Source organism: Cheilinus undulatus, linkage group 19 (genome assembly GCF_018320785.1).
Source record: "Cheilinus undulatus linkage group 19, ASM1832078v1, whole genome shotgun sequence".
Taxonomy (NCBI): domain Eukaryota; kingdom Metazoa; phylum Chordata; class Actinopteri; order Labriformes; family Labridae; genus Cheilinus; species Cheilinus undulatus.
This window is the reverse complement of record NC_054883.1, coordinates 42,476,596-42,489,753: the sequence shown is the minus strand read 5'-3', so window position 1 is coordinate 42,489,753 and position 13,158 is coordinate 42,476,596. Positions and strand designations below refer to the sequence as shown.

General features: G+C 43.3%; 1 protein-coding gene across 1 annotated transcript in view; it reads right to left on the bottom strand.

Moving 5' to 3' along the window:
• The window catches only part of LOC121527013 (rho GTPase-activating protein 21-like), a 153,468-nt gene extending 140,547 nt beyond the window's left edge, over positions 1–12,921 (bottom strand). The window contains exons 1-2 of the mRNA XM_041813656.1: positions 12,539–12,921; positions 11,528–11,740 (exon numbers count right to left, since the gene is read on the bottom strand). Of these exons, the coding sequence (XP_041669590.1) occupies positions 11,528–11,590 (63 nt within the window). The 5' untranslated portion in view covers positions 11,591–11,740; positions 12,539–12,921. The remainder of the gene's footprint in view (positions 1–11,527; positions 11,741–12,538) is intronic.
• Between the last annotated feature and the right edge of the window lie 237 nt (positions 12,922–13,158).

Here is a 13,158-nt window from a genome sequence, read left to right as displayed (position 1 = left end):
CCAGGAAACCTGAAAAAAGGAAGTTTGACCTCAGAAATGATCCATTATAAACACATTAGTCAGTCTGGCAGTAGGCTTTCATTGTCATTATTCGCAGTATTTGCCCCTTTTTCCATTTTTGCCACTTTTATCCTATTTTTATTATTTGAAATAACCCCCCATGCTGCTTTTCCATTCAGTTTAAGTTTATTTAAATACCACATTTTAAACACGCAGGGTCACCAAAGAGCTCCACAGTACAAAAGAAAAACATGAGACAAGAATACATCACTATTTTGCCCATTTAAGCTGCCTTTTGCCACCAAATGACATTTTTTGCCACTTTTTTGAAGCTTTTTTACATTTCACTGATTTATATTGCCACTCTAACCCATTTTTAGATTGTGGCTCTTATAAAGGTATTTTTCAACAGTTTGGCTCTTTGGTTGAGCAACACTGCTCTAAAACTAAAAACTGGCACCAGTCCCAAAACTGTATTGCCACATCCTGATGTTGCTTGTTTTGTCCTCCCAGCATCTATTCATAAAGTTCAGGATGATATTAACAGCAGGAGCTACATTTCCCCCAGCGCTCAGGCTCAGCAACTCTTTAAAATGAGCTGGTATCAATACTGAAGCTTGCTAACAGCAGTGAAAATGTGTTATTGGAGTAGCTGTCTAACATCTTCACCAGTTTAATGCTTTTACAGCGGCCTTGTTAGCTTTAGAATGAGTATTTATTGTGTTTTCTATAACCCAGTACTCAGTAATATCACCTTTAAAGATGAAAACTACCTCTAAGTGATGAATTTAAAGACTGACAGCACACTGACTTAACTGTGGATGACTTCCACCCAGTGGTTTTTCTGTAACAGCTTGCCTTCTGTTAAGCAGCTGAGGTCAAACTGGGGTAAATTATATTTACTAGCATAGATGATTGGCTGAAGTTCGGTCTTAAACCCGAGCCAGCCAATCTGAGAGGACCGGAGGCCAAAACACAGAGCAGCTCTGTGATTGGCTGCCTCGTCTGCCATCCATTCATGAAATCATTGCTCCATCAGGGCGCCTTTTTCATTTCCACATCTGATGCTGTCAGGAAATATTGTGGTTTCCTGCCCTCACCACGGGTTAGGAAAAGTCCTGATAACAAACACCCAGTTACATAACAGCTAATTAGGTACAAATGAGGCTTTTATCAATGGGGTTTTCTTCATTTTAACACAGACTACATGAGAAAGTGTCTGCTGGAGTCTGAGGAAACACTTTTTGGCATACAAGTGTCAAAAGAAGGTTAAAATTTTGCTTCCAAAGCCACCTAAAGTTTGTTTGATACATGTATGAACTCCTTTCATGGATGTCTGCAGCAGCTTATCTGATGCAAACTGTTCTTACTCAGCAGTTTACAGCAACCTTCTTCCTCTGAGCCCCCCTCCTCCATAGACAGAGAAAGTCATACTTTTCTGTCAAGAACTGACATCAAATTCAATTTCAGTTTTAGATTTCATTAGAATCTGAATTGAGATGCTCTTGAATGAGCGAATGCACTTTTGCAGTTATCAACAGACCCGTCCAGTACGAACGTTTTCCTCCAGCAGTCGTCTGCTCTGTTTGGGTTCAGTAGGGTTGGAGTCAGCTGTCATTAGAGGTGGAGTACTCTGGGCTGGTGTGTAGAAACGAACAAGGAAGCACGCTCACACTCACATCTACGGTCAATTTAGAGTCACTGATTAACCTACGGAGCATTCTGGAGTACCTAGAGAGAACTCACTGGGAGAGTGTCCACAAAGACAGACCCTGTCCAAGTACTGAACCAGGAACCTGCTGGCCTCTTCCTGATAAATGCATGAGTCCATGCTCCCTGCATCTGTTTTCTTCTCTGACTGATAATCCCTGACTCACCTTCCTGATGACCTATGAACTTGCACACAGAGACAGTAGTGACAGTATCAATCCACACCTGGTCGGGATCACACCTGCAGTATGGCCAGTCTATCAGCCAAGACTGGACCAGGTTTTGGCTGCAGAGTCTGACACGGTGCCATTGTGAAAGTGGCAAAAAAGTAGGGCTGTAGTCAACCAAAGAAAAACTTGGTCAACTAAAATCACACCAGATCATCAATTAATGGATTGGTCGTGGGACAGGCTTTCTGGGTATTTAATCTGTAATTAATCACCCTTAAAGGCACGAGTAAATTATACTTGAATAGTTATATTCATAGTTTGTTTTTTTTTTGCAAATTATATTTTGTAACACTAGATGACTGAAAAAATAAAAACACATGACGTCGCCCTTCTCACCCCTGCAAAAAAATTGATTCTTCCAATTAAAGCAGCACGTGCAATTGTTCGACCAATTGGATTTTGGTCAGACATGAGGTCATCGACCAATTAATCGACCAATCAACTTGAGGCTGTCAGCCCTACAAAAAAGTAATGTAAGCTAGGGGTGGGTAAAAATATCGATTAATCAATGCATTGCAATATTTCCTCCCCCAATTCAATATCGATTCAGCAAATCCTCTGAATCGATTCACCTCCTGGCCAGTGGGGGTCGCTGTGTGTGTGATTCGCGTTGTATGGACGGAGGCCGCTCTCAACCAAAAAACAACCAACCATAACCATGTTATGTGAGGTTTATCACAATTTCCAAGAGGACAGAAATATTATTTAAGTTTACATGCGCTTTACTTTTTCAGTGTTTATACAGAAATGTCATGTTTTTTACTTTTGTACTCCATACACACAAATAAGTTATTATTGTGCAAATTTTTATTTTCAAATGTTTTACTGCTCAAAAATGTGAGGTGACTTACCTAAAATGTTCACATGGGCATGAAAATAGTTATTAAAAAATTGTCAACGGGTTATTTGTGTGTTTCTACTTCTTACTGAATCGACATCGAAGCGTTTAAATCAATATCGAATCGAAATCGAATCGAATCGCAGCCTAAAGAATCGAAATCGAATTGAATGGTGAGGTTCTTAACAATACCCAGCCCTAATGTAATCTGAGCCGGCCTTGAAAGGGTTTGCTGAACTATCAGTTTGAACACCAGCTGGTCTAAGGTGAATTATTCTGAAACAATGGCAAACTTTAACAGCCGACTGGAAAACCTTCACATCCAGATAAATTCCCATCTCGTTAAAATCCTGTTCACACAAGGACAAATATATCCCTCTTCCATGTTAGATAAGTGCACAAGCCCAATAAAGAAAAAACCTTTAATAATTCCAGTTTAAAAATAAAATCATAACTGGGCCATCTTAGTAACCGGTTAATGCTCCCTCTGAAACTGGTTTGGCATCTGTCTAAAGTATGGTAAATGGTCTTTCACATACACTGATGCTTCATTTCTGCAGTATAAAAGTATATTAATGGTCTTACCAGCCTCTACTGAGTCTGTGTTACATAACTGGTGTGAAATATGACAGGATGGAGAATGGTGAATACCCCCTTAAGAAAGGAGCCCGTTATGCTCCTAACACCCCTGACTGCTGTGTGTCATGTCTCTGAGCCGAAGACCGAGGCAGACAGAGGTCGAGTGTTTTGACGGAGATGCCTTGGGCATTTGTAATGGATAGCATCTCAGCCTCACTGAGCATCAGACTGGTCCTGTTCTGCCTGTCTGCCTGCGTCTACAAACCCCTAAAACCCCCGCCCTACCATCTTCTTCCTGTCCTGGCTTTAGTAAAGAGGAACTGGGGCGTCCAGGCAGAAGAGGCTCTGACTCTGAGCCAACTGGCAAAAAACAGAAAAAGATGCTGGGTGGCATTTTTTCCAGCTCGTATCTGCTTCAACACCCCCGCCCTCTTCCTTCTCCTCCCTTCCTCCCCCAGCGCATCCATCCATCAATCATCCATCTTTCCCTTCAGCCGGCGGAATAATGGCGTCTGATGAGACTGTGGCCGGTCTGTGCTTGTAGCCTGAAATACGACATGCAGAGGAGCCATGCCGAGGACGAGCGTCACCGCTCCCCAAGAGGAAAAGGAGTATTCTGCCACATATGAGCACATATTTCTGGTGACCTTCAGCCCTACACAGCACGCGTACAAATTTCCCCTTTTGGTCTTTTCCAGGAAAAAATAGCAACAAAGGCTGGGAAGTTTGATTCCGATAAGAGATGCCAGAACACGTGCTCTGGTTTCAGCGATGATAAAAACTGGGAAGCAGATCTGGCAAACCTAAACATGGGGGAAAACCCTTCATAGGGCATGCTACTGCCTATTCCCAGGACGCTTTCTCTCCTCAAGTGTGTGTGCTTAGAAAGAAGGAAGGTCATGTCCGGGTCACTGTGTTGTTTGCTGAACAGAGAGGAAGCCTGATGTGCTGCTGGATGCGTATTTGATTCACAAATGTATGCTAATCAGCCTGTTTCTGTCAGACATGGCTCTAAATGCTGGTAAATGTGTCTGTAATTTCCTTTATAGACGATGTAATCTTCTTTGTGGTGACTAAAATAAACCCACGGAGTTTAAAAGTGACAGCTTAATTAACAGAGCGAGGATGTGACGCTGCTCTTCGATCACACGTGTGTGCAGCTGTGGATGACAAAGAATGTGTTTCCACATGAGAAAACGAGCTCTCACATGTCCCAAACTGACCGCTGTCATATTCCCCAACCTTAAAATGATACCGTCTGACCCACAGTCAAATACTGTCTGCGTGTAACAGCATTTAGGAGAAAAACCCAGCGGCGCTTCCAGTACAGTGATTCCATTTTTCCCTCTCCGACGCGCACAGCATTCATGTTTCCACAGGGTTAAATATAGCAGCACGAAAAACAGGCGGGAATAGAGGACGGGTGAAAGGCAAGCATGTGGACGAGGGGAGAGGAGAAAGAACAGGGGTTTATGGTGCTGGGAGGGGCTATATTTAGAGCAGAGCATCAGCCATTGGTCTCATCCACTCCCACATGAGTGAAGGATGTGATCAATATGTTACAGAGAGGGAAGGGCAATCTATGTTTCCTTTATATATGTTCTTACACTCCAACATCTGTCTTTGTGGAGCAGCATGCTTGTTCTGCATGAAAGGTCCAAAATGAAGCTACTGTAGCTTAACTGACACTGAGGTTACTCTTTTAAAAATGACTTAGAAACATATTTATGACAGTCTCAGAGTCAGACCTGAGGTTTAGAGCTGCAACAAACTGAGGCTGTCAAAACTGTACAAATGCAGACACTATTTTCACTGCTGCTTCAAAGGATATCTGACAGTTCCAAAAAGTGCCAAAGGCATGAAAAAATACCCTAAAGATTCATATTTTCAACCCAAAGCTGCCCCAGCAGAGAAAGCAGCAGAGCAGCTCAGTAGTGGGCGATCGACATTGGTGATCCAGTAGAGAGAGAGAGTGCTGTTAGTGACAAATAAAGCAGTGACACTGAGAAATAAGACATTATTTTCTGATTGTTTCACAGCTGTTATGGTCCTAAAATCACAGAAGGACTTTGACCCCTGCAGACAAACAAACAGGAAGTAGAAGGACTAGCTGCTGAAGTAGCGCCGTTACACTGCTGCCTGTTCTGTTAGCTGCTCAGCATGGCTGAACAAAAATGATCTAACTGTGATTAACCAGGCTCTTATTGCAAATGCAATGTACTGTTTTATTAAAGGTCATGGTTATCTTTATGTGGTTTTTATTAAGAAAAACATCCTCAAAATATTTAATAATAATGATATGTAGAGCATCTCTGCTGCAAACAAACTGTATTAAACTGATTTTGACACACATCTCAGGTTAAAGAAACACTGCATATCTGTAAATTTGAGAATTACAGTAGATGGTGTTGTGATTTAATCCTTGTGTCGCTGAATTACCCCGCCTTAGTGGTTAGATTAGCTTCATCGAGTCCCTTAAACGTCCCATTAAGGTGCACAGGTTAATGCTACTGTTTGTTTTTGGCAGATAGAGAGCCTTCTTTAAAGTTTTACATGATGTCCTGACCTGTGGATTTTTGTTAGCCTCACAACCCTGCCCAACACTGACGCCTTTAACATGACTTTAATAAGAAAGACACATTAGAGACAGAGAGCAGGCTCACTTTACTCACTTCCCCTCAAACATTCAGAATAAATATTTCAGATTATTTTTAGGAAAAATGTATTTAAGCTTTCATTATCATCCATCACTGATGTCTAATTCTAGTATATCTTCACCTACCCTTTCCACTGTTAAGGTTTAAAAAAACAGGAGAAAAAAAAACACTTTTGGGGTCCAAGAGGTCATCTTTTTGGTGCCGTGGTATTGAAACAGAGCACTGGATTTTTGGTAGTAAGATTCTGGTATTGTGACAATTCTCCAACAAACTACTGTTATCCATCTCCTAAAATAAAGACGTGATGCTTTTATTTTGATAGGACAGCTGAAGAGAGACAGGAAATGGGTGAAGACATGCAGTAAACATGCACCGAGAGCAGGATCGATGCCACCACCAGCGTGTTGAGGACTACGGCCTCTGCTTTACTCGCTGAGCTACACCAGCGCTCGCCTCATGCAGGATTTAGTGTGATAAATTCATGAACTGAGAGAATCATTCCTGGGGTTTTACCATTTTGATGGAACATCTTTGGACAGCTGAAGGCTGGAGAACAATCCAACATTTTGTTGATGTTTTCCTCACTGAAAATCTTAGCTAGTGAAAATACCAAAGTTTAAGACTGAGATCTGGAGTCCTGTTTTAGACCCACAGAGAGACAGACAGATCACTCTCTTCATGCTTGCAGTTTTTGTGAATTAAAAACAAGAAATGACCCTGTAGTGTGCCAAGGCTTCACTCTGTGTTGGCAGCAGAGCAGCTAACAATATCATTAGAATATTCTAGACCTGTATGGAAGTTAAACATCCTGGTCTTGTGACAGCCGTCCTCTCCGATGTAGATTTCAGGGCCTCAGCTGCTTCATGCCTCCCTGCCAGTCCCAGTGTGACAGCAGGTTGAGCGAGGTAGAGAATGTGAATGAGGCCAAAAGAGAGGGAGAGAGAGAGCGGCAGACGTTACACACGTGGGGTGTTTTTCTCTTAATGACGGGGGCAGCTGCGCTTGAATTACCCCGGCGTTGCTGCCATCTTTTTGGCGGCAGCAGGGTGGGGCGGGCGGGTGTCTGTATGTCTCATTAACGGGCTGAAATGATGCAGCGGAGTGGATGGAATATGGGGGGAGGGGAGGGGGATCCCGCCTGGGGTCTCTATACTGTCATTACACCCCAGGGGGCCACGGTGAAGCTTAGAGCTCAGCGATATGGAGACAAATACGATCAGGGTAGTTTTTGTGTCTAAATCAACACAGACATTTACTGTCAAACTAAATTTGATTATGCTGAGTTTAAAGAACATCAACAGAAGCCTGAAGAAGAAGAAGATAGTTGATGTGCATGTGCTAAGGCTGTCAAGGCTGTCTGCTTTTATACCAAACACAGTAAAACTGTCACCAACCATAAAGAAAGCAGACTGGTGGTATCAACAGTCACAGAGCAGTAGTAGGGGCTGGGAGCTGGACCACTTCTTAGGACGTGAGCTCAGTTTTTAATGGGATTTCTTCTGTTTTGTCCCTTTTATCCTCATTATTCCCAGAGGTCTTCATCTTCATACTGAAAAAGCAGTTGTATGCAAAGGCTCTTCTCGATTTCTAAGGCCCTTTAGCCTCTTAAAACAAAGTTACAAGTGGTGGTGAACGAATCCTCCCCTACAAAATAGGACGAGCCTTTACGCTCAGTAAAGGCCTTCAGAATCTGTGACATTAATACATGAACAGACACAACAATAATACGAAACAGGAAGAAGAAGGTGAGAGCTGTGGGGTTAAGGGTGAAGGAGGGAGGGGTCTGTAGACCCAGGCAGACTGTGAGAGGTTTACAGAACTGCCTCTTCAACATCAAAATGACCCTATCACAATAAAACTAATTTAAATCATGACATTAGACGGCTGGTATTTTCAAATCTTGCTGATGATTAGAAAGGTTTTTGGCCCATGTAGCCTTGGATCTTCACCCTAACCCTCTGCTCCAAGAAGAATCAGGACAGCCCACCCTTAGATGTGAATAAGCAAACCATGGTTAGTGGTTATCAAGGGGAGCGCTGGGATTGAGCTGAGTATATCTATCAGTTACAGAAAAACTCTTTGGTCATCCACAGAGGCTGTAAGCTGAGCTACTGCTCTCAGAGTTAGTACAGATATAATGTTAGGATTCTTTCAGGGCACGTCTTTGAGGCATAAATGCCCATAAAAATAGTAAAATCAGAAGTTTGTTGTTGACTTCAGTGTCTCAGAGCTTGGTCAGAAAGGCTTTGTAGGCTGACAGCTAAGCTGTTGCTTCTCATAACTTCAGATTATGCATCTAGGACTTTTATTATAAACGCAGCCGAAAACAAGATCTTATGTCTGGATGCAAGATCTCTGAAGATATGGTGGATGTGACTTTCACAACAACAGAGATGATGGATAAAAATACTGTTGAACAGCCAGCGTTCAAGTTAAAAGTGGAATAACATCTCTGGGTCTACTAATTTGGTTTGTCAGGGCCAGTAGTGGTACCAACTATTAGGAGTTCATAAATGATGTTAAGGACCCATCCATCCATCTTCTTCCACCTGCAGACATCCCTCATCTCCCCAGAGACACTTTCCAACTCCTTCTGAGGGATCCTGAGGCGTTCCCCAACCAGACAGGATATATAAGCCCTCCGGCGCATTCCCTGAGGTCAAAGCCAGAGGTGCCCTGAAGACCTTCAAAAGAGGACACCCAGGAGACGTCCTGATCGGATGCCCGGACCACCTCATCTGGCTCCTTTAGATGCGAAGGAGCAGCGGCTCTACTCGTATTTCTCCTCCTCGCCCTATCTCTAAGGCTGAGCCCAGCAACCCTCTGGAGAAAACTCCTTTTGTCAGCTGTATCTCATTCTTTCAGTCATTGCCCTCACGACCACAGGTGAGGGCTGGAACAGGCAAACCTCTCCATCACAACAGCCCAGCACGGGAGCGCTGACGTTAACCTCACTCGTGAACAAGACCCCAAGATACTTAAAGTCCTTCATCTGAGGCAGAGACTCCCCACCCTGAGGGAGCAATTCACCGTTTTCCAGCATGAATTATAAAAAACTAAATTCACTTCAATGTAAAGTTGCACAATTATAAAAAAAATAAATAAAGCAAAAATAACTAATCAGCTTTATCTCCATCAACGTTAGAAACACCTGAGAGCAGCAGGAAAACAGGAAGTGATGTCACACCCTCACTGTGTCAGTGGCACCCATGCCTCATGTTTGACATCTGTCCAATCAGACAGAGTTCTGGGCGGGACGCTGGGTGTAAACAAGGCTAGAGGGAAGACCGACGTAGCAGCGGAGTCCTAGGAGCACACTGTTTCCTCTTTCCCCTTTAACAGTGATTGGTTAAATAAAACGCTGATACAGATTATCGACCAAATGTCCAGCATCAGCTCTGATAATTGGCCAGGTTGATAATCGGTCAGTCTCTGAATAATGGCATCGTGTTGATATACTTCCACCGTATGTTAGACGTTGGGGCTACGCAAAGGGAAAAACTGTCAAACTTTATCACCATTACCGAGAATTCTAACCCAGCACCACAACAGAATCACTTTCCCGCCTTAGCCTGAAGGCTTGTTTGTGTGAGAGGTGTGGGAGGCATCAGGTAGATAAAAAGACCTGACTCACTCCTGTGTCAAGCCTCTGGCTGCAAAAATAATCAGGCTAAACACGGGCACTGACTCACAGGTGACTCACACCTGCTGCAGCGATGTAGAGCTGTGTGGCACAAGTGTTTTGGCCCCGGGGTTATTAAAACACTGGCTGAGTCAAATCTCACTTTTTATGGAGGTATCCTGCTGGTTCAGTTGGCAGGGAGGCACCTGCAAAGTCTTGTTTCCGTGTCCTGTACCTTCTTGAGCATATTTGAGCTGATCAAATCTTAAAAAGCTTGGCTCTCTAAATTTGGTAGATATTGGTACAAGTGGATGACATTTCTGAACAGATGGTTGGTATGTACTGTCATCTGTATAACTACATTTGTCATTTTAGTTTGTGACTCTTGTCTTTTTGGTGACTAACTCAAGTGTAATGATCAGTCTGCCTGTAAATGTTTTGTACAGGTCTTACTCTCAATACACACACATTTAGAAGATCTGATGGACTATTAATGTCAAAACCTGGACACTGGACAAAGCAACCCTGACTTAACCTTACTGAAACATGAACTGTACTGTACTACCACTGATCACCTGTTTGTTTTCAATTGTTCTGTGTTGTAAAAAAACAAAAAACTTCAATAAAAAATATAATTAAAAAAAAAAAGCTTGGCTCTATCTGTGGATTCTTCTAAATTAAAGACGAGCAAAGCTCGCGGGTATCCAAGTCTCAGAGGTTCTTAGAGGAACAGCTTACATTAGGAAGTGGTAATTGATGTATTTTTGATGCTTCTGAAAAACAGCTGGGAGTTCAGCAGGCTGTGGTGTTTGTGAGGGAGAGTTAAGTGATGTTACAGGAAACATTTACTAGACTGCAGAGACGAATGTGTGGAAAACAGCACCACAGAGACACTCGAAAGAGCCCGTAAAGAAGAAAGAAGAAGGTTATCATCACAGCAGCTCACTCCTGCCCGTTCATCTCTGAGATTCTGTCTCAGGTTTTGGAAATGTTTGAAAATGCTATAAAAAATAAACCTGTCACCTCACACGAACTCCAATACTTCACTCCTCATTGAGACACTTTTACACAAATATGGACGCTCTGTGCTTTCCTTTCTTCCATCAGCTGGTACCCAATTCCCAAAGATTTATGTCGTCCATCCTCAGCTAGTTCTGGTAAGAGGATTATAGCCCCACACACAGACCCAGGACGCTGTTGCCATTTTCTGATGACGGATTAATCCCAAACATGCCACCGCTGCACTGCTGTTATGACATGCATCAAGCCTAGCCGGACTCTGATGATGATTATGATGATGTAACCACTGAAACTGCCATCAGAGGAAAAGGGATGAGCTCCACAATGTGCCATTTCATGAGAGTTTGGCATGCAGGCCCATAAAGAGCCTGTAAGATTAGCGCAGCAAGTATAAAACTCTCTTTGTGCACTTAAACAGTTGTCAGAGTGGGGAAAATGTGAACTTAGTCACCCTGAGCGCCGGCAGATGTGGTGTGATGTGCTCGGCGCTGCAACACTTCGCTAACACTCGCTCTGAGAGACACTTCTGCAGCATGTCATAAGCTTTCTGAGAGGAGAAAAGCTTTTAAAGAGCTCTGATGAAGTTACAGAAGCTTCAGATGACTGCTGATAACCACTGAATACACATGCAAGTGATTTACACTCCTGTCAAGGCGCACAAAGCAAGTATTGTGTCAAAAATAAACATTACGTAAGGAAACAAGCTAAAACACTCACAACTTAAGGATTAAAATGACCTGCCAAAGGTCACACACTAGCTGCTTTCTTAATACATCAGCAGATGCATGTGGAAATAAGAATCAAAGGCTGCAGAAAGAGACAGCACAGCGAACCATAACAGTCTGGGACGCGTCTCTCTACTCAGTCCTACCTCGGCTCTGTGTTTACTCTCTTCATTGTCCTGGGGGGAATCACTCCAGCGTGCTGCCATCATTTCATTTCGGAGCGCACAGGAGGAAGACGTCCTTTAGAGACCACATGGAGGTGGAGAGGATGATGCCAACACAAAAACAAAGAGATAAAAGAAAGAAAAAGATCCTAATCCACACCGTCCTTCTTCTTCATGTCCATCGGTGGAGGAAATCTAAACACAGAGGACACAAATTAGAGACATTAGAGGAGTAGACACTGTCCCATACAGGACAGATATGCAACTACAACACATTTCATCCAAAACATGCTTAAAGTCACCCTGAAATCAAACACTACAGCCAGTAAACGTCACTTTAAAGGTCCAGGTGCCTTCATACATGGCTGCCCTGGTCAAACAAGGACATCCTTATATTTTCACCTTCAATCCGCGACACTACAGCCAAATCAGAGCTATCATAAAATCCATATGGACTGCATTTTGACATATGTAAATATTACTGAAATAGCACGACTCATTTTTAAATAGAAAGTCAATAAAAAGCATATAACAGTGCTGGTACAGCCTGTCTGAAGGGGTGCTTGGTATAAAGTTCATGTTGTGGCAGGTGGATTTTGGAGGCAACCCTGACTCACAGAGAGAGGAACATCAGTCCTCTGTGATATCATCTGTATTCTAATATAATCTAATATTATCTGTCTACAGGAGAGAACTATGGAGACACATGAAGAACCAGAGGTGAGTTCAGGCTGTATTTAGAGGTGAAGGGACCCACTAAGACATTAAAGGTTACGATGTGAACGCTCACCAGCATCATGAATTAAGCCAAAGCTTAATACACACGGTCAGGATGGGAGATATGACATACATTCGCCAAAATGGCCCATTTACTTTATTCTAAGCAGAAAACTCCCTCTTTTTCTGTTACGACCGTTGGCGACTAACGTTACTAGCCGCCCGGGCAGACAGGTTGTTGCTGAGGCTATAAGTGCGAATAACACCCAAACCTACCTGTTATAAATTCATTAAACTGACCCAGAATGACCAGGTTAACACACTGTCCATGTTTGTCGGGAGAGAGGAGTGTCCGTTACAAGCCCCCGTCGAGCCAAAGATGGGTTAAAAGGGCTGTCAGGAGATTACAAAGCGGGATATTCAGTCTCCTTCAGAGCTACATGCACTGGCCGCTCCGGCTCACTACCTGTTAGGAAAAACACACTGGAAAAAACACGGAAAACGCCCTCCACTGAGCATTTCTTCGTCAAGGACACCCGACAAAAAACGAACCTCCGGCGGTCATTCATTTCCCATCATTTCCGAGCTTCAATTTGAGCGGAAAACAGTCGAAATAGACACAAAAAAGTAGTAAGTACTCCTGCGTGGTCCCGGTTGGCGGCGCGACAATCTCTATGTGGATAGATGAATCTCCCGACTCTGCCCAAGACCCGCCCCTCCGCTTGCCCTCGAGCGGGGCGTCGTCCAATCAGGTGATCAGTTTAAATTTGGAATTTTAAAGCGGGCCAATTGGAGCTGTTGTTACATAACAATTCTAATAAAGAGTGGAAGCTGGTCCATTCTGGTTACTGGCTCCACATCAGTGTAGTTACTACACTCTGCTCTGTGTGGCTGTG